The 22724-nt window shown below is 38.4% G+C and overlaps 1 protein-coding gene across 1 annotated transcript in view; it reads left to right on the forward strand.

The window, feature by feature from the left end:
* Window positions 1-20578, forward strand: part of TAFA1 (TAFA chemokine like family member 1) — a 503134-nt gene extending 482556 nt beyond the window's left edge. Inside the window, exons 3-4 of the mRNA XM_042929933.1 lie at window positions 13501-13625; window positions 19404-20578. Coding sequence (XP_042785867.1) covers window positions 13501-13625; window positions 19404-19421 — 143 coding nt within the window. The 3' untranslated portion in view covers window positions 19422-20578. The remainder of the gene's footprint in view (window positions 1-13500; window positions 13626-19403) is intronic.
* The last annotated feature ends 2146 nt before the right edge of the window (window positions 20579-22724 follow it).

The following is a 22724-nucleotide window of genomic DNA, read 5'->3' on the forward strand; positions in this document are numbered from 1 at the left end:
CTATATATCTGCCTGTATTAGTAAGATTTTTTTTCTTTGATGTTTTCTTATTTTTAGTTAATTGTCGTTTCTGCTTAAAGAAGACCCTTTAACATGTAAGTCTGGTTTAGTGATGAACTTTAGTTTTTACTTGTCTGGGGAACTCTTTGTCTCTCCTTTAATTTTGAATGATAACTTTGCCAGGTAGTGTATTCTTGGTTGTAAGTTTTTCCCTCTCAGTGCTTTAAATATACCATGCCGGTCCCTTCTGGACTGCAAAATTTCTGCTGAAAATTCTGCTGGTAGTCTTATGGGATTTCCCTTATATGCGACTATTTGTTTTACTCTTGCTGCCTTTAAGGTTCTTTCTTTATCTTTAAATTTTGCCATTTTTATTATAATGTGTCTTGATATGGATCTATTTAGATTTTCTTGTTTGAGACTCCGTATTTTCTGGACCTGGATGTCTGTTTCCTTCCTCAAGTTAGACAAATTTCAGCCATTATTTCTTAAAATAAGGTTTCTGCCCCTTTCTCTTTTTCTTTTCATCTGAGACCCCTAAAAAGTGGATGGTAATACCCTTGATGTTGTCTCAGGGGTCCCTTAAACTAACTGCATTTTTCACAACTCTTTTTATCTTTTTGCTGTTCTGATTGGATGATTTTTTCTTACCTTGTCTTCCAGATTGTTGATCCATTCTTCTGTATCATCTAATCTCTTGTTGATTCTCTCTAGCATATATATATATATATGTATACATATGTGTATATACATATGTATACACATATATATACATATATACATACATATACATATATATATACATATATACATACATATACATATATGTATACATATGTATATATATATTTTTTTATTTCACTGGCAATATTCTTCAACTCTGGTTCTCTCATATTGTTTAACTCTTTATTGAAGTTCCCATTGTGTTCTCCACTCTTTGGGGAGTCCAGTGAGCATCCTTATGACCCTGACTTTGAATTCTCTGTCAGGTAAATTACTTCTGATTCATTATGGTTTTCTTCTGGAGTTTTATCTTGTTCTTTCACTTGAAACATACTTCTCTGTCTCCTCATTTTGTTTGACTTCTATTTGTTTCTCTTAGTTACATGAAACAACTACCTCTCCCTGTCTTGAAGGAGTGGCCTCATGTAGGAACCTCCACTATGTAGATTTCATGTGCTGACAGCTTTGACAGACCTCCTGGAGCTGGAGCAGGTGTGGGCCAGGGAAGTCCCAAGGTGCACCACACCAGGGCCACCCTGGTGGGTGGCTGAAGCTCCTGTGGGTGTCGAAATGGGTCCTGGGACAGGATACAACAGAGCAACTCTGGTGGGACATTTGGAGGCAGAACAGGTGTGGGCCAGGAGATTCCCCGGGCTTTCCACGCCAGTGGCACCTTGGTAGAATGGCTGGAGCTGGGGTGAGCTGGGGACTTGGGGCTCTCTGGTTTGCCTTGGAAGGCTGGCTAGGGTACCAAGACCCATGCTATCAAGGCAGAGGGGAAACGTAGAAAGTGGAGTTTGCCAGTGCCTCCCCCTCCAGAGAGAGTTCTAGCAGTTCCCCACCTTTGGGCAGTCTAAGGCTAATAAATGGATTGCCTTCACCTATAATCCAGCTGCCTTTGAAACTATTTTTTTTCCATTGTGTCCCAGGGCAGGCCAGTCAGTGCACTGGCCTCTCAGTGATACCCTTTCCTAGCTTAGATCATCATAGTGGGAGTGGGATTCCCATCATTACCATGTCTCTATCTATCCTGCCCTCCTCTATGTGGTGCCTCTATTGTTTGTGTGCAAAAGCTGTTCCGTCAGCCCTCGATTCTTCTTCAGGAGGAACTGCAGCATATGTAGGTTTAGATTTGGCGTGCCCGTGGAAGGAGGTGAGTTCTGGGTCTTCGTATTCTGCCATCTCGGTCACAACTTCAAAGCGTTTGGTATTACTGCAACTAAATGTTTAGGAATCGGGACCTTAAGATTTCTTATTTCCTCTTCTACTTTAAAACTCATATGTGACAGCTCTGGTTTGCTTTTGTGTCACTCAGACTGCCTATATCAAGTGGTGCTAAGCATAGAGTAGACAGCCTATAAATATTTTCTGATAAGGGAAGTTGAATTCTTCCAAACCATTCAGACAACTCCACACAAACAACCATGCTAGCTGTGTGGTATCTGTAGAGGAAAATAAGACATTGATTCTTATTTTCCAGTTCTCAAGGGGTTGGCAAATGAACGCACATGCTAAAGAGGTTTGGGGCAGTTCTTCTAAATTACAAAAATATTCAGTTATCAAATTATTTTGCCATTTCAAACACATACACAAGAATCACATTAGATCCGAGAGTGTTCTATGATCAAAGTTTACACATTTCATCCTCACATGAAAGGTAGGTTATGTTTTCTGAAGTTAAATTAATTATAATACACCTGAAGGTATCAGAGTCTCCCACAGAGACTGCATGAGCATAATCGCATTAGAGCATATTGTTCTCTTACTTTAGCATATATCTATGAGACAGGCAGAGAAAGCATGGAGAGCCACAGGCTTTTCATCCAGGACTCACCCCTCCCAAGGTTTCCATGTTCTCAGTTGTAATTTACTCAACCACCCATGACATCCTAATAAAATAAGAGAAACAATGTGTCTTGTTCAATTCCCCATGATTTAGCTTCTAAGGCAATAGGTGAGTTCAGGGTTAGAGACACCTCTCTCCTACTTGCTATCAATTTTTATAGATCTGAAGAGACCTAAGAGGTTTTATGTGCCCTGTCCTTTTTCCCTTGTCTGAAGTCTCCATCATTGCCAAGAGCATCTCCCTGGGAGTTTGAACTTTCCTTTAATCTAATCCATTTAGAAAATGACTCACAATTTATTGAATAAAGTAGAGAAAATTGATACCTTTTCATTAGGCTGACAAAGTCTTTTTCACTGTTGGCATCTGAAATGTGTTTTCTATTTAAATTTTATTTATATCAATCTTCTCTAGTGGGAGCAAGATTAAAATGAAAGACCTTACAATCGGCGTACAACTTTCCCATTACTGCCAAGATCGCAAGCCCTAGTTTTGCAAAGGGACTTGATGCCAAGAATTTTCTGGGAATAATTTAATATTTGGGATCAGTTGCAAAGTGGAATCAACCAAAAGTGATATGTTAATGTATTAATAACAGTAAAAGTGGTTACTTTACATACAAAAAGAGGAAAATGCACTTAACTGACATTATTTTATTATGGTAAATCTGTAGCAATTTTAGTAAAAACTGTATTATAGAATTTAATAATGACCTCACAAAGTACTTTTCCAAATTGGGAAAATACTTGTATACAAATATATTCCTCCAGTGAGCCATTTCTATTGGAAGAACACAGAGAGCTAGCACTCAAAAGATCTATACATGTGCATGTGGCTTAAAAGTTGCATATATATCTTTTTTATTCTGATTTTCACTTTGACTTAAAATACAGAGACATTTTGGAGTTCTTCCCCACAACCACATCCAGCGCCCCCGTTCTGTTACCATGAAAGTAAAAGGATCAGACAGCAACAGTGACCACAGGGAAGCCAAATTTCAAAGGGACCAACATAAATGCCTATTTTATTCTGAAATAGCAAGGTTCTCCACCTGAGTTTGCTAAGCCTAAGGTGTACGTGTGTAGTAAAGACATCCCATTTTTCAGGGACTTCCAAGAAATATCAAATTATAGGTGTGCCTAGGTGGCTCAGTCGGTTAAGCGTCTGACTTTGGCTCAGGTCATGATCTCATGGTTCGTGAGTTCGAGCCCCGCATCGGGCTCTGTGCTGACAGCTCCGAGCCTGGAGCCTGCTTTGGATTCTGTGTCTCCCTCTCTCTCTGCCCCTCCCCCGTTCATGCTCTGTGTCTGTCCATCTCAAAAATAAATAGACGTTAAAAAAAATATTTTTAAAGAAATATCAAATTACACTAAGGAATGCAAATTTTTTTGTTGTTCTTTTTTTGTATTGGTGTAGAGCCTTCATTGTTTGACCTCATTAGTCTCTCCTCACTTGTTATAGCCCTCTTGGTTAGGTTTCTTTAAGGACAAATTGAGGCTTTGTTGTCATTGTTGCTATTCTACTATTTTAGGTCTATTCTATAGATAGTCAACATGGAATATGAAGACTGACAGTAGGCTGCGTTCACTAGCTAGCTAAGAATGTGTTTCTGTACCCCCAAAAGATAAGTAAATGCTTATCTTCACTAAATACTTCACTAAAATCGTTAAGAATTCTAATCTGGTTGATACAGCCCTGCAGAGAAATGGGTACTTATGGTGAGAAACAGTGTTAGTACAGTTTCTCTGAAGGACAACTTGACAATTTATGTATCACAAGTGCTGAACATTTTTTTTTTTACCTCGGGACTCAGAAACTCCACTTCTTGGAATTTTCCCTAGGCAAATAATTAAATATATTTGCAAAGATATATGCGCAAGGGTGTTGATATAAGCATCTTTACTAATAGCAAACGGTCAACCAACCAACAACAAAAAAAGAAAAATTTCTAACACTGAGGGATTGGTTAAATAAGATGCACCCCTACTAAGGAGTATTATGTGGGCCTTAAAATAATGCATTTCATTTTTCTAGACATAGGAAACTGTTTATGATTCCATGGTTAGGTGTTGAAGAAGGGTGGCAGGCAGTATGTGTGGAATGATCTTACTTTTATTAATAAAATTATCCTAGTTAGTATATCATTTATTCAACCATTTAAAAAATACATATTGATGACCTGTTCTGTGACAAATATCCAGGTAAAGTAAACATGTCATGTGAATGCAGGGAGTAATGAGGAAAATCAAAGCAGGCGATAAGGGGAAAGAGTCAGGGTCAAGCGAGTGTGGATTATTTTAGGTAAATTATCAAGAGAGGCCACTCTAAAACAAAACAAACAAAACAAAACACAACACAGTTGAATTGTGGCTTATGAATGGGGGTTAATGGCAGTTTGGGGAGAACATTCCCTGGACAGAGGGTAAGCCAAATCAGAAAAGAGATTTACAGATTTGCAAAAGAGGTAGAGGGGCAGAGAGATTGATACAGATGGAGGGTGGGGGTGGGGCTGGTAGAAAAATACATGGTTGGAGAGAGAGGAAGAGCCAAGTAACATGGGACTTTGAAGGGCAGAGTAAGCAATGTGGAATTTATTCCTTGTGCTGGAAACCTTTGGAGAGTGTTAAGCAGAGGAATGATAGGAAATGATTTGCATTTTAAAAGATCACGCTGGATGCTGTGTCAAGAATAATCAGAGAGAAATTCTGGAAAAAACATACCCATATGTAGCAGTCTACTTCTGCCTAATGTGATAATGTTTATTTTCCTTTTGCTAATTATCTGTATGCTTTGAATTTTAGAAAAGAATATCTATTACTTTTAAAATTAGGGAGGAAAGTGGTGCCTGGGTGGCTCAGTTGATTGAGCATCTGACTTTGGCTCAGGTCATGACGTCTTTGTTGGTGAGTTCAAACCCCACACCCAACTCGCTACTGTCCCTCAGCATGGAGCCCGCTATGGATCCTCTGTCCCCCTTTCTCTGCCCCTCCCACTCGTGCTCCCTCTCAAAAATATTTAAAAAACTAGGAAAAGCAAAGGTTTCTATGGTTGGCAAAAACAAGAACATCAGAATGCGTGTGCCTCCACAGAATTACACATCACACTTTACCATAAACCTCAGAGTTGCTCTTAAATGTTTTAAACATATAATGTTAAGTTTGAGAACACAGGAATGTTCAGTAGAAAATTTATTTAATAACCATGATTCTTTGCGCTCCTTCTTAAACTTATATTTAAAGTTAGGTAGACACACAAATGAAAAAACAGAGCTAGAGTTAATTTTACAATAAAACCACTGATTTAGTGAAAGCCTACCACCCTCCAGTGTTTGATTTATAAGTGAACGCAAGGATAGAATCATCATGTAGAGAAAGTGCAGGCCAAGCCGGGAACTCCAGCCTTGGTGTCTGTAGCCCACAAAGAAGAATATCAGTACTGGCAAGAATTAGGAGCACTCCCTTGAGTGGACAAAAAAGTCTCTGCGTATTCCTTGTTACCAGAGCCGATAGTTTTTTTCAAAGCAGTACGAACTGCACCCCTACGGTCTGATAAGACAGCTTGGAACAGCCCAGGACAAGTAAAAGATTTCTTTACATTTTGTGTTTTATCTTGAAATTCCCCTGAAGCTAGGCGTCTGCCTCACAACATGTATAATTGTTTGCTTTACTATGGAAACAACTTTGCTGATGACTTAGTTATTAAATTACTTCATCAAGGAAGACCTTTATTTGTTTTTTTTTTGGTGAGCATAGTGCCCATTCCCTACCTCCCTTTCATGTGGCTGCCATCACTTTGTAGGTCTTTTTCTGACTTTTTGTTGTTGTTGTTTGTTTATTCATTTGTTTGTTTAGATGCCACATATGAGTGAAATCATATGGTATTTGTCTTTCTTAGTCTGACTTAATTCCCTGAGCATAATACTCTCTAGGTCCATCCATGTTGTTGGGAATGTCAAGATCTTACTCCTTTTATTGCTGTATAAAACTGAATGAGAGAAGATATTGGAACTGATATAGCTAATAAGGGGTTAATATCCAAAATATATAAAAAGCTGACTCAGCTCAACACTCAAAAACCAAACAATCTCATTGAAAAGTGGCAGAGGACTCAAAAAGATATGTTTCCAAAAAAGACATATGGATGCAAACAGACACATGAAAAGATACTCAACATCACTCATCATCAGGGAAATGCAGATGAAAATCACAATGAGATATCACCTCACACCTGTCAGAAAGGTTTTTTTAAAAAAAAAAGAAAGAACAAGTATTGTCAAAGATGTGGAGAAGAAGGAACCATCATGCACGGTTGATGGGAATGTAAATTGATACAGCTACTGTGGAAAAGAGTATGGAGGTTCCCACACAATGATCGAATAATTCCACTACTGGATATTTACCCAAAGAAAATGATAACACTAATTTGAAAAGATATATGCACCCCTATGTTTAATGAGGATTTTTCTTACTACCATCACCCTGACAGTCCAAATCAGATCCACTCATTAGTTTCCCTAGTACCTTTTTCATAATTTGTCACTCTGTATTATCCCACCATTATATTTAGTGTCTATCCCCCACAACAGACTGTAAGCCACTTTAGGGTAGGCTAGGAAATGTGTCTGTCTTATGTCTGCTTATGTCATTCACAGCAGTCAATGAATAACTTTTGAATGAATAAAAGATCATTTTTGTCTTCAAACACCTTCAAGGAAGATAAAATTGCCCCAGTTTGAAAAACCCTGGAATAGAATTTGTAGAAGGAAAGCAATGCTCATCACTCGTCATTAATTTCCTGTGTGCCTCTGAAATATGTTGTAGATGCTACTAATAAATACAGTCTAATTAGTAAAAAACTGGATATAAGCATCCCACAATTCATACAAGCTTCCGTTAAAGATCAGGCATTAACTCTCTGTGAAGGTAATTGGATGGATGCATACATAGCTCGATAAGGACACATGGATAAATAACAGTAATAACTGCCATCTGTTGCATATAAAGTTTATTATGTGTTACACCGAGATCCTGATCTCTAAAATTTACTGTAACCAGTTGTGATTTTGTTTAAGTGCTTTTATAACTCAATAACCTGACACTTGACCTAAGAGACTTTCCAAAGCCATGCTGTCCAGAAGTGGTGGCGTTAGTTAGGATTCACACCCAGGTCCCTCTGTCACACACCCAAGAGCTTAGAGTCTTAACCATTACATGATGTGTCTGCCCTGGAGCTTATCCTTAAATGTGGGCTCACAGGAAAGAGGGAGTTGGGCATGGCTGCAGGCGACAGTATTCAATGCCTTTAACTTTCTGTTTACTTTGATAAAGACAGTAACACAGAGGGAGCCACTGCAGGTCTTTTGAAGAAGAGCATTGTAGCAGCTGTTCCAACAACCTGTGCAAAATGGAAGGCGGGAGGGCTGTCCCAGCCTTCTAATGGAGTTCCAGCCATTGCCTAAATTGCATGACAGGTTGCACAAAAATGAGCCTGGAAATTTGTCTTGATTGATGTACTTATAACGTACTTCTGGGAACATGAATACAATCATATGTTCAACCATTTAATTTATGCTCAAACTCTCATAAGTCATAGAAGCAAGCTGGGTGTTTGGCATAATACCGAAGAACAATGGTTTACTCTCTCACTTTGTGAAGAACTGTGTTTCTGTTTTGGAGTGATTTTATTCTTTAGAATCATAAAAATCATGATGCCGATGATAATAATAGCTAATATTTATCAAACATTTATTGAATGCCAGATACGCTGCTAAGTGCTTTGAATGCATTTTCTCATGGCATTGTCACCATCCTTTGATAGAAGCATGATTTTTTTTCTTTTTCTCTTTCATTTTTTTTATTCATTCAATCATAAATTGCAAACCTGCCTTGAGTTACCGTGTGCCATTCAAAGATGAATGTGATATGATCCCTGCCCTCAAGAAGCACACTGCCTGGTGAATAGACAGGCACACGAGCTAATAATTCAAGTGCGGTGTGGTTAAGGTTATGGCTAACATAGTTGAGTTATTGCCATATGGTTTCCTCAGTTGTTCCTAACATCGCTTTCAGCTCTGCCCTTCTTCACGGTTCTGGAGGAGGCATCCAAAATCAAGACCTATCCCTTCTGTTTGAATGCACCTGTGCTCATGTGGCATTTCAGCTACTTTCTTCTTCCTCCTTCCATCTTGTACATCACTGCCAAATCCATTTTCCCCCAGTCACCCGTTAATCATGTCTTCCCTTTGCTCACAGAATCTAGAATATTCAGTGACTTACCATTCCTTTGAGGGGGGAGGGAAGCCTGAGCTTCATGCTTTCAAGAACTTCCACAATCTTATTAAGATTTTCCCTTCCCGCTCCCAGCGTGAGCCTATTCTTCCTGCACAATAACGTGCTTCCTGCCAGAGGAGCACTTTGCTCATTTGTACCTCCTTACCATAATACATGCCAAAATGCCAATAGTGCCCACAGAGAGAGAAACCTTGAGCTAAGTCATAAGCTCTCAGGGCAGGAACTATGTCATGTTCATCATTTTATCCATGTCACTAAGCCACATAGTCCTTTGGCTGCAGAAAGTGCCCAAAGAACACTTACTAAATTGAGACCCAAACATTGTTTATTGGAACGATGAAAAGGGACTTTGGCTCTTTAATAAGATAATGTATATTTGCTGTATTTATTAACTCCACTGCTTCTCAGTACCTTGTTCTCTTTACGTGGTAAGATACCACAAAGTAAACAACAATAACAGCAACAGAAGGACTTCTCTATTTAAGACTTCTCACTGAAAATTGGATTGAGTCTCCTTTTACAGTCTCTCTTTTTTGCTCTGCAGCAATATGATGATATAAGGATGAAATCAAAACTCATGATTAAAGTAGCTTTAGTAATTTTAAGAATCTTTCAAGGAAAATGAACATTCTTGACAAAGTTGAAGATCAGATATTTTCCTGAACATGATACAGTAAGAGAGCGAATTCCAAACCCCAGGGTTAAAAGGGACCTTTAAGAGCCTCTTTCCTAATCATCATAGATAAGAGAGAGTTGGTTTTTGCAGCTGATATTTAATTAACTCTGTTCTTCTAGGGGATAAAAAGTCCTCACAGAAGTTATATGTCTACCTCACAAGTTTCTTGTGGCTTCAAAAATTATTCACTACTGAGACTTTCTGTTAAAATGCTGTAAGTAATAAAATCAAGCAATATGGAGCTCTGTCTAGGAAGAAACAAATATGATATAAACTAGCTATTATGCAACTCATTTTTATGTTAATTTTATGAGAAACTACATGTTTTGTATTTTCCTCAAGCGTTTGTATTTATATGAAATTTTTTTCAATAATAAGACATCAGAGAGAATTCATTCATTCACTCAGCAATCACATGTTTAGTAAGAGTTCTCTGAATCCTGAACACAAAACTATCATAAGTTAGCACTATAATGATGAAAAACAAGGATTTTGTCATTAACCAGGCCTGCACGTAGTGTTAATTCCTACACTTCCTACCTGTGTAAGCTTGGCCAAGTTTTTTAACTTCTCTGAGCTTCATTTTTTTTTTTTCATCCATACAATGGGTTCATAATAATACCCACCGTTAGGATTGCTCTGAAGATTAAGATAATACATTTAAAATTTTTTTTTAACATTTATTTATTTTTGAGAAACAGAGAGAGGCAGAGTGTGAGCAGGGGAGGGGCAGAGAGAGAGGGAGACACAGAATTCGAAGCAGGCTGCAGGCTCCAAGCTGTCAGCACAGAGCCTGACACAGGCCCGAAGTCACAAATCGTGAGATCATGACCTGAGCCAAGTCGGTCACTCAGCTCAACCTAATGAGCCACCCACGTGCCCCTAAGATCATACATTTTGAAGTACCTAACACAGAAACCCAGAAGAGGCCATCAAAAATGTCCATTATCGGGGCACCTGGGTGGCTTGGTCGGTTAAGCGTCCGACTTCGGCTCAGGTCGTGATCTCACGGTCCGTGAGTTCGAGCCCCGCGTCGGGCTCTGTGCTGACCGCTCGGAGCCTGGAGCCTGTTTCAGATTCTGTGTCTCCCTCTCTCTCTGCTCCTCCCCTGTTCATGCTCTGTCTCTCTCTGTCTCAAAAATAAATAACGTTAAAAAAAAAAAAAAGATTTAAAAAAATGTCCATTATCATTTTTATTATTGCACTGACCATTGTAATTCAAGATATTTAGAATTATTTGTGCCTGCATTTTTCTTATAGATATCTCCATAAGAAAAATTATAAAGCCAGTTAAGTTGCATTAATATTGCATTTATTGATTAAATCTAATCGATCATTCCTCTTTCAATGATCTGAAGGTTTTAGGTGACTTCCAGTATGGGAGGAGAGAGCACAATTTGTAAATCCTCTCTGTGAATTTTTTTTTAAAATATTGCAGGAAATATGAGTATATGAAAAAATTAGGGGAAAAGACTATAGTTTGACCTAGAAGATGATGTGAAAGATATTAAAATGACCATGTAATGCATAAATCAAAAGCAAAATCAGTCTAATAGCATCTTTAGAAAAGCAACCCTGGAAGAATGAACTAGATCCCAATAAACCAGAGGGTAACGTCAAAGCATCCAACTCTGTTAAGGAGAAGCAAGTGTAATAGGAATTTTTAGAGATTACAGGCCAGTCTGGGGATGTTTTTATTCTTAGAAAGGCTTTCCTTTTTCCCTTTGAGTCAGTGGACCTTTACTCCCTTGAATTAAAGGTGATCTGTGGGTTTTGAGATGCATTCTTTTTCCTATTGTCTACATTTTCATTTAGAAGACATTAATGCTTAAGAGACAGAAACTGCTTTGTTAGCTAACAACAGAGTAGGTCAGCTCTGAGAGGGCAGAGAGCAACCTCAAGAAGAAGGAACAGCGTCCTTTAGAAGAAAGTTAGAGATGCTAAAGTTGACCCCACTGGCAGTTGTTCATTATTTGTGTGCCTCTGTGGGGAAAAAAAAAAAGTCACAAACCCTAAATGGAAGACTGTCTGGAAAGGCAATTTCCCCTCGGAGCTAAGATCAGAGGCTTTCCATTCTTGTTGATGTCGATTCAGGGCAGCAATAGTGAAATATTAGGTGGGATTTCAGGGGACAAGTGTGGCAAATGTCACCAGCCTGTTGCTGCCTGAGTGCTAACCGAAAGGACGCTTCCGATTCTAGGCTCTCAATAAACACTGCCAAACCCTGGCTTTTATCTTAGGTTACTGGAAGCTTTGCAGTTTATTTTTGTTCCCTTTTCAACGCTACATGTGTTTTTCTTGCTGCCAAAGTACAGGCTTCTCTCATTTAACATCGTCACCTATTAATTCACCTAAATAAGGTCTCTTTTACCTGTGACTGGAATCTTCCCTTATTCCACATGCTCATAGAGAACCCTGCTATTGAAAAGAAAGAAGCTCTTAGCTCTCATAATCATTTTGTACCCTGTGGAGAATTTGTGTCTTCTGTTACTACTCCATGTTTTACCAAAATATCACGTTGTCTTGCATACGGATGGACTATTTAGGAGATTTTACTTCCTATACTTGCGTGCTATATTCCAATGGAGATGCATTTTATGTGGTTCATTCTGGTCCGCACATAAGGTATAAATCAAGCAGAGGCAAAATTACCCTTGAAAAATTCCTTAAATTGACCCGATAATGGAGTAGACATGATTTTGCATATAAGATCAAATTTTGCAATCCATACGCTGGATTCCAGAGGAAGGAAAGTCCAAAGTAAGGGTCTTGTAGAAAGAAGAAAGCTTGAATATGGGCAGACGTCCCCATGTCTGTTTAAAAACCATTCTGTGTTTAAATTAACAATCTAATCCCTCTCTCCGACTGGGGACTTATAATGTACTCCTGCTTTGCTTCGGGATTTACTTCATTCCATTTTAATAAGAATCCTCTGTGATGTTAACAGATGTCATCTGGCCTCTTTGTCATTGTGAGAAGGAAACATCAAGGTGGGGACTCCCCTCCGGCAGGTGTAAGAGGCTGAAGGCGAGTATCTCTAGAACTAGGGTTCTAGTCCAGTGTGAAAACAGGCAATCAGAAAGCACGACACAAGAACCACTGGCAGACGTTTTGAGAATTTCGAATGGCAGAAATAATTCTTCGCTCATGAAGGCAGTAAGGAAGATGTGGAGCTCCTTGACTTGGGTGGAGTGCATCCAGTCGCTATTTTATAAAATCTTAAAACAAAAACCAGACTGTGCTATAAATACATCCACTCAGTTCATCGCCAGCTTCCTGTTGTGGTCATCTCTGATATCACCCTGCAAAATAGGGCTTTTTTATCAGAGGCTCAACTTTGGAAAGTTCGACCCACCTCATATCAAACATCAACAGGAAATGCAGCTGACATGAATATACCTGTGATGGTAAACAAATACTTCTATTTATTAATAACCCTTAGTTTTTATTTTGCAGATTTTCTTTTATGGTTCCAGTCATTTCATTTTTTTTTTCCTGTGGGTAGGCCTTTGAAATTCTCAAAGAAGGCCCGAGGCTGGGGGATGAACCCTAATGCCGGGTGGGTAAACTGGCCTTTCTGAAGGAATAGCTCTATCATTCTGAAGGGCAGTTACTACTTTTGTCCCCTTCCCTGAAAAGGAAGAGTAAAAGGTCCTCGGTTTGTGAAAACATAAAGTTTTCTCCAGAAAGTATACCTCCCAATGCATAGCTTTTCATCTTTCAGGGTGCGAGGGTGATTTCTGACAAACTGTTGCTTGATAAAACCATGAAATTAGAAAATCAGATTTGCTCTGTAAGACCGGTAAATGAAAATATTACTTTTCTTCATAGCGAATTCTTAGCCGGCCCTAGAAGGTTCAAGAGAAAGTAGCGTGCTTCAAAGAGAATGAACACCTAGAGGGTCACGTCACCGGTGCCCACGTTGTTTGGATGGATTGCAAACACACTTGTTTCCTGTTTTTGCACAGCCTCCATAGTGATTGGGAAATGGTGGTGTGAGATGGAGCCTTGTCTAGAAGGAGAAGAGTGTAAAACACTACCTGATAATTCCGGTTGGATGTGCGCTACAGGCAATAAAATTAAGACCACAAGAGTAAGTGTATTTCTTTCAAATATCTCATGCATGTTACCAACCATACTGTGTTGCCTTTGAGTTGCACAACAGCATCCAGGGAAGCTTTTGAACAGGAGATAAGAAGACCTTTTCCCTGACAGAAAACGTTCTTAACTGTTCATATCAGTGTCCATCCAGCAACAAGAAGTTAGACATGGAACTTGACTTTTCCCTGCTGAGCAGTTTAGCGTTTGTGTGACTGGGTCGCAAATAAAGCTGGATTAGCATAGCCAAAAGGAAGAAGAACGGTAAAGCAATTAGTCGCATAATTCAGCCAAGTACTACGGTGCTCAAAATAGATAATAAAATAAGAGTCCTGCCTAATTTGTCCAGATGGTTTGCGGAAGAGGGCTGCGTTTAAGTACAGCCATTTTCTACATGTTCTTTAAAAGAATTATTTGATGATCTTTTAAATGAGTGAAAAGTTTTTGTGATGTGAATTATCATTCCTTGGTTTCTGTGGTAAAATAAGGAGCTATCTTCAAAATACATAACAACCTATATGGTGAGGCCATCCAACCCATGAGAATTGATATCATGTTGCCAGAGCAGTTTGGAAAAGCCCAGGTAGGATAGCCATTGGCCCTGTAGATAATAGATCATGGGAAAGTATGGGAGTCCTAAAGAGGGCAGGGTAGAAAGTGTAGCTCAGAGCACTTAAGACAGTATTTATTCAAATGTAGTACAATATTTTAATTACATAATTACAATCATGTCAATATTTTAATAACTAGCGTGGTTTTATGTATATATATCATGTGGCTCTCAGCCCTGTTGTGTGTACATGTGTTTTAATGTACTGGGTATTGTTGAAAGCCAGATCCACCAGTTATAAATCCCAACATGCTGAACTTGTAGCCTTCCAAAAGGGTGACTCAAATTTCAAAGGTCATCTCTAATTCCCACCCCTATATAATGAGTCTTAAATTGATCTTTTTTCTCAGCATTATCTTCTCAAGAAATAACATTGGTACTGGCAGCCTCGTGATACAGAAAACATAATATCTTATAAAACATATCTTTCATACATAAGATAAGTGGAGACTCTTCTGCATATCCAATTTCATTGCCTATATTGACTGCATTAAGCAGTAAATTGTTATACCTCATTGGCTTGTGGCCAAGAGAGGTTCCTGAACCGTCCTAGCTTGTTAACATGCATTCATGCACCTGAGATGCTCAGCTTGGATTATCATATTTCACTTCAAAGAAACAGCCTCAGGAGAGATTATTCAAAAATGAACCCAGTTCATGACACTTACCTCCAGAAACCATCTTCATTAACTGATGGAGAGTGGATTTCATATTTCCCTTTGGTTACATTTTGCCTGAAACTAATTTTACGAAACAATCTGAAGACGCCCTTCCAAGTCAGTTTTCAGATACTCTGAATTATCATCAGTACGATTGGAATTCGATCACCATTGTTTAAAACAGGTTGCTGATGTATTTTCTGCCAAAACTCTATTTCCTCTTCCAAATGATAACTGATCTCCCTTTATTGAATATAAACCCTGCTCTTATGGTTCCTCCAGACCTGAAACTCAGTCAAGAATAAGAATACAAGTCAAATTACTTCAGGATTTGAGTATGTGAGATTCCAAGGGTACCAACTAGGAGACTCTTTGGAAAATAGAATATAAATAAACAAAACACAGAAATTGTTAATGCTACTTTTTATGACTATGTAACACTCTTTTTTTTTGGCCTCTGTAGGGTATATTTTAAAACACTGTGAATACATCCTAGACATTTTCTTTCCTCACAGAAGTACAGTGCAGGTCTGATCACAATAATAGAGGCTGGAGCACAGCCTCTGTGTTTGCTACTGTCCTGGGTGGGCTGAATGCAACCCGACAGTTGAGTGTACAAGAGAAATAAATCGCCCATGCAGTTGGTTTGAAAGCAGAGGATGTACCTGTTCTGATATGTGCATCCATTTCAAGCGAGGAAATAAGAGGTTGCTCTACAGTCGTGTGAGCAACACATCACTCAACTAATAAATCTCAACTCTGTCTTTAGAGAAGGAAAAGAAAACACTAAGCTGTACTTTTTACACCTTGAGAGGACTCAGACATTACTACTGACTTAAATTTTCTCCCCACTTCCTTACAAAGAAATTCACAGTGAAATAAGCAGTTTTAAACACAAAGGCACCAATTAACTTCAGCTGATACATACAGGAGCTTTCCATTCTGTACAAATGGCAGACCAACACCAGTCCTTAGATTATAGGCTCCAAAATAGGTTTTATATTAATTTTTCTAGTATGCCCCATGTGTTTTTCCCTGTCACAGTATAAATATGCCTGTACACTTCAAGTATTGACTCTGGCAGTTTAACTTTCAAAACAGTTGAATAAACAGATGCACTTTAATTGTGAGTCATAGGTTTTCAATGTTCTACTCTTATTTAAGAGGTAATCTTTAGGATAAAAAATTCAAGTTCTTCTCAAAGAGGAAAAATTTTTTTAAATCACCTCTTTGGTTCTTACATATAAGACTGATTCAAAGAGAGTGGTCTCAGTAAAAAACAAAACAAAAAAACAAAACAAAACAAAAAAAAAAAACACAGAAGAAACATCCCCAGATTGTTAATGGCAACTGCGAGTTTCCGTCATACTGTTATTTTTTAAAAGTAACGCCAATATGAAGATATTGCAAGATAGAGTCCTAAGATGTCATTTTCCCTATATAGGTTTTTTCAAAACCTTCCTATTATGAATTACTTCCCAAATAATCACCCTGAGTCAAAATTCTCAGCAGTCTGTGCAATGTAGATAAACAAAAGATGTTTCAAAGTGTGATCTAATTCAAAGTTGCATGGTGCTCATTTTTTAAGGCTGGTGGAGAGTAGAAATTCATTGTTTGATTTAAAGGACCAGGCACCCCAGAATATGAACTAGCCAGGACAACAGGCCACAGTCTGAAGGAGAACCTTGGGGAAACTAGATCTGGGTGACAATATAACCTACAGAAGGAAGGAGAAAAGATAAGTAGAATGAGGCACAGGCTTCCCTTTCAGGAGACTGGAGAGAATAAGTCTTAGGAAAGAGGAAGCTTCCTGAATGTCATTTTACGGAGAGAAGGTAGTCACCCTTGAGAAGTTTTCCAAAACCCAGCATGGGGTACAATAAAGCTGGTGCCAGAAACCCTCCTGGGAAGAAGCCTGGTACATCTGGGTGAAGTTTCATGGCTAGATTTTAAACTACACCTGCTCGACCATTGCTTCAATTGTTTCGTTGAATTATTTTGTTGGTAGTTTGTGGCAAGACAAACCAATCCAGATATTCACAAGAGGTAGTTTCCTATGGTTTTACATAAATATTGGTTTATTTTTTTTCTTTAAACGTAACATAAGTTTGAGGGGCCCCTGGTAGCTCAGGTCATGGGATCCAGCCCCATGTCAGCCTCCACGCAGGGCGTGGAGCCTGCTTTAGACTCTCTCTCTCTCTCCTTCTGCCCCTGTCCCCTGCTCGCATGTTCTCTCCCTCAAAAGTAGAAATAAAAATAAAAACATTTCTGAAAACAAACCAAAAAAATGCATAAGTTTGAAAGTTGGGGGCGCTGTTGGGAAATTGGCTCTACAGATTTTGGATTTGCCACTCTCCATAATCAGATGAGCTAATTCCCTATAATCAATATTATATTTAATGTATATGAAATAATAATACATAATATGCTATAATATAGTACATATTTAAAAAAAATAAGCTGGGGATGCTGTATCTAATGCATTCAGGAAGAAATGTATATACTCTGTGCATTCAAGAATAATGCTTTAATTTATAAAGACAGACTTGCCCCAGAGGAAATAAGTTGTTTGACAATGCTGTAATAATTCACATATAAAAAGGGAACATTGGCTTTGGGGGACATAACAAGGCAGGGAATGAAATGAGGAGAAAACCAAAGTCACTAGGAAGGCAAAATTAACAGGTTAAAATAGTAGAACATAATCTGGTATAATACCTGGGAAATTATCAAGCAACTTTGGATTTCCTTCAACCCAATATGTTAGTGTCTTTCAGACTCCTGGGAAAATGAGCAGTTAGATATACACAACATAGAGTCAAGTTCCATTCCCTAAAAGGCCGTGTTAGACTGCCCATCTCACCACAATGGCTGTCCAGCCAAATTGATGTTTCACACAAATGCACTACTGTCATTTGCCCACACTCACCTGGGCCCATCCTCCTAACGGTGACTCTGACCTCACATAACTCCATCCATTCTCATCAGCCAGTGTTTTTTATATTACAGAAGGGCAAACTTCCAGCTGTGACACATCCCAGCTTCATCACTCAAAATTCCATCAGGTGTCAAGGGTTATAAAAGCCTTTACTATCCTGATGTTCAGACCATTTTGTATGAACTAGCTTTAAGAGAGAAGGGTAGGAGGGAGAGTGTGGATTTGGAAATTTCCAGAAGGAAAAACAAATCAATTTATGCCGTCACAATTGCCCCTGGGTCCAAGTGAACTCATCCATTTCTTTGGCCAATAAATATATTTAAGCCTCTGCTCTGTAAAGTTAATGTGTGAAGGTCTTGGGTTGTGATGACCAACCTCCTGTTCTTACATGGAGGATAGGGCCTAAGGTTGGGTAGTGCGGGGTAGAGATGGTAAGTTGATAGAGATAAAAGAAAGACAACCCATTTCAGTTTTATAAATGTCACTTTCTCCCTCCTTTTGGTGAAAAATAAGACAGTGGAAACAGGAGGTGATACACATTACCAGAATGTAGGAAACCAAGGTTTGGAAGAATCTGTCATTTCTAAGGAGAGGATAAAAAAAATAATAAGTGTGTGAAGATTTCTTACACATGCTGCCCATGGCACAACCAACTTTTGAAAGGCAACTTTATTACTATTCCTATCCAACCTTAAAATCTTTTAATGGACTCCACCCCTGGACCCAGAACACTCAATTTCTAAGACTATAAAGAACCAAGAGATTATGAAGAAAAATGCCTATTCCTAGAACTCTAAAGTAGAACCTTCAACTCTATTAGAATCATCATTTCTGCCCTAAACCAGTGACACTCTGTGCATGTATCCTGTTGAATGTTAGAGTCTTTGGGCCATATTCAAATAGATTAAATGGCATCATTCGTTATAGGAGTATGCTCTTGGTTACTCTTGAATACTATGTCACTGAGAGGGAGAGTTCCTCAACCTGCAAAGCCCTCCTGTGTTCCTAAGAAAATGTGTTCGAACCTTGGCAGTGACTTTACCTTATGGTCACCCCTCTACCTGTCACAGCAAGGCAGCTTGACAAGGTCATGGAATGACCTACTCAGTTCAAATTCTCATCAGACATAGAACTAACTACATAATTTGAAGGGCCCAGTACAAAAATGAAAACATGGCGTCTCTAGTTTAAAAATTAGTAATAATTTCAAGACTTCAATAGAAGATCATTAAATGGAGTGTGGGGCCCTTTCCAGCACAGGGCTCTGTGCAACTGCATATGTGACATGCTCATGAAGCCAATCATCGTTATTCATTGCTCCAAGAGTCCATTTCCTCGGTTGTGGCAAAATAACTTTAATGAACTGATAAAAATATGATGGCCTGTCAGTGTGCTTTTTTATCACCATTTGAGAACTACGGTTGTAGACTAACATTTTTGGCTTCAGATCACTTGAAAGAAGCCACATACTAAAAATTCAAGATGTCCTCATTTTCTGCCTAGTCACCTTTCTTTATGCCATTTTGTTCTTTTCTCCCTGAAATTTCTTTCTGTCTTTGGTTTCAGATTCACCCAAGAACCTAATGGAAGCATTTGTTATAGTAGCAAAGGAAAACCACCTCTGCAGAAAATACATTTTAAGAATTTAAAACATCTTACACATTACAAGCCAAATGGATTTCTTATTTGCACTTTGACTGGTTACCAGAAAATCACAGTGCTTTTACTGTGTGTCATGAAGTATCCTATAGTGAGAAGACCCTGCATTTTTGGCAACACCATGGAAAGTGGGTTTAAAAAAAGGGTTTTCTCCATGAAAATTTTTGGGATTACGAAGAACGATCAACTATCTTCTAATTTGGATCTATAGTTACTTTGTACCATTTTAAATATATGTATATATATAATATTTTGAAATATTATATATTCTCTTCAAGAAATGAACAATACCACAGTTTGAGGCGGCTGGTGTACCTCTTTGAGTTTGGATGTCTTGTTTTGTTTTGTTGCATTTCTTTTTCTCTTGGCGAGGAAGACATGTGCCCTTCGGAAATTTCAACATGGCACTCACGCTGGAAGGCCAGCTACAGGTGGACTCCTGGAATCTGAGGCATCGTAACAATACTGAATCGAGAGCTTCCTTCTGTTTCTACCAGATGGCCCAAGGAAGCACATCGTCCTGTTTTATTGCTTTCTACCCTGTGCAATATTAGCATGCAAGCTTGGCTTACATAACCATACTTTATATTCAATTGATATATAATAACCATCCTAACCTCTTCCAGGAAAGTATTTTTAGAACTACTAGCTTTTCCACAGATAAGAAAAATAAGAATTCTTGAGGGAGATGCTCCACCGTGCTATTAAGACTCTGGCAAAATTATGGTAGAATACGGATCCCTGTATTAATAAGTTCTGTAAATACAATGTCTTAAGGCTTTGTATAGCTGTCCTAGACTGCAGAAATGTCCTCCAATGAAATCCAAAGTCTGGCATCATTAAGTACATAGTGCTGTAGCAACAAGTCTTATCATGGTACCTCTTTCTATGTTTGATTTGCTTTTTTCATGAGTATTCAAATCTCTTCTGGTGAGATAGGAAGACCATTAAAGCAATTAGGTTTCAAAATGATCTATGTGACCAAATGCTGGACAGCCCTATTAAAGTGGTAAATAACTTCTTTCTAAACCTACTTGTCCTCTTTATTTGCCATTTATTTTTCCTGAGTCAGTTTTAGCCAAATCCACAGAACACCCTGCTTAGAGACTCGTAGTCACCCAGAATTTTTCCATGACGTCTTTGCTACAATCACAGCCAATATTTCCAACCCCAGTATTCTGAAAATCAGAAATTCATTACTATGACTGCTGTGTTCTCAGCCAGCAAGATTAAATGTCAAATCCCATTATTGGGTTTCTGTACTGGTCACTTGGACAATACATATGGGGCTCCCATCCCGAAAAAAGAAATTCTTGTCCATCTTCTCTTTCTAAAAGTTACTCAGATAATGATTATAAAAAGGAAATAACTACTTGTTATCTACCTGGGATAGTGTAATAGTATTATACATTCCTGTTGCTTAACCTATCATATTGCAAGGATATCTACTTTTTCTCCAAAGCCTTCCCTCTAGAATACATGTTTTAGGGCTTCGTATTAGATCACCAGCACATTTGGCCGCCTAGTTTGGAGTTTTAAAGTTAAACCTCAGGTAATATCCAGAGGCTCCTTAATGTCTACCAGTATAACTTGAAGTCTGATTGAATATGTAGATACTCTAATCAGATAGATGGGTTCTCCATCTTGAATGCCTATAAAAGCATCCAGAAATGGAAATGGAATCCTAACTACAAAATCTAGGCTTTCCAAATACTTTCACAAATATTTGCCAGAAGATAGCATAAGATTCAAACAACCAAATCACAGTCTCTTGAATTTATGGTCCCTTTCCGTGTACCGAGTAGTATATTGGCAATCGACTTTCACCTGTAATTTTCAGAGTAACAACTGAGATCCTAAATGCAAAGAGTGACCTAGAACGGTACATCCCAAGATGGGGAGGAAAAAACCTCCCTAATCAAATATATTGGGGGAACATTTTTAATAAAATAAACAGACATATTTACTGAGGAAATTTTCAGAATCTTTAATGCACAAAAAGTGTTCTATGTCTTCAGGAAAGACTAAAACACGGGGAGCAAAGTAAAAATCTTCCCAAATCCAGGCATGTTAGGTGGATACTTGACTAATGGACAGCACATCCCTGCCTAGTAAGAAGGTACAAGAAATTATTTCTCTGTGAGGATATATTCACTGCCTTGTTACATCTTCAATTTTTTCCAAGAGCACCAGCAATCTGGATTTTTATGTAACATCTCCTAACATTCTTAAATAAGAGGAACTAATCTGAGATGTTTGCTATTAAAAACTCTGCAAGCATTGTTATTGCCCCAAATTCCGTGATCATGTAGTCTTTTCTATGAGATTACTGTTTCCTGGAATACCCTGTTAACAGCATTGGTCCTGAATGGAAACTCAATGTGAAGTTTGGCCTCGCGCATACAGACCCTTCTCATAATTTACGATATGAGGAACTCACAGCTTCTCCTCTTCTGTAACCAGAGCCTGTAAGTCAATGAAAGAATTAGTCTAGAGGCCCACATCTGTCAGTTCATTTCGTAGTGGTTACTTGATGCATTAGCCTCCCTTGGAAAGGCCTGGAAGAAGAGAGAAGGAGAAAAAAAGACCACATCAGAATCAGGCAACCGTCCCGTAAAACCGTGCAAATATTTGTAAATGTCATCAAATTCAATTTGGATTTATCAAGTCCCTTATACAAATGTGTGAACCGTCACGATGTGTTTAAATTGGACCCACCCCAGTTAGGGGGGGATTCAGTAGCTACCCCATGCCTACATGTGTGGTTTAAAAACTTTTATCATGTATTGCTGGTAATAAAGAGCTCAGTGTGGTATGACTAATAATGATTTTGAGCTTGTGCACCAAGGATGATGAATAATGTCATAACATAATTAGAGCAAATGGAAAGGGTTTCATCCAGACCCCGTTTCTTGGTAAAAAAGAAAATATGGCTCATTTCATAAGACAGATTTGCCAGTTAGGTAGAGCTTATTTGTTGACTTTTTTTGCCTGATTAGATTTATCTATTAATGGATTTGGCAAGCACACCGAGAAGTTTTGCTACTTGGCTCTATTCCATTATCGAATGATGAAGAATGTTTTCACCAACACACAATCCAACATCCTTTTTCTGGTGAAATCCAGTGTAACTTTCACAAAACAGTATGGTGATTTTATACTGCGGCATCTTATGCTACCTTGTCATTGTCACTGATATAAGTTATGAAAGGTATAAAAATTGTTTAC

This window comes from Panthera leo, chromosome A2 (genome assembly GCF_018350215.1).
Source record: "Panthera leo isolate Ple1 chromosome A2, P.leo_Ple1_pat1.1, whole genome shotgun sequence".
In the NCBI taxonomy this organism is placed as follows: Eukaryota; Metazoa; Chordata; class Mammalia; order Carnivora; family Felidae; genus Panthera; species Panthera leo.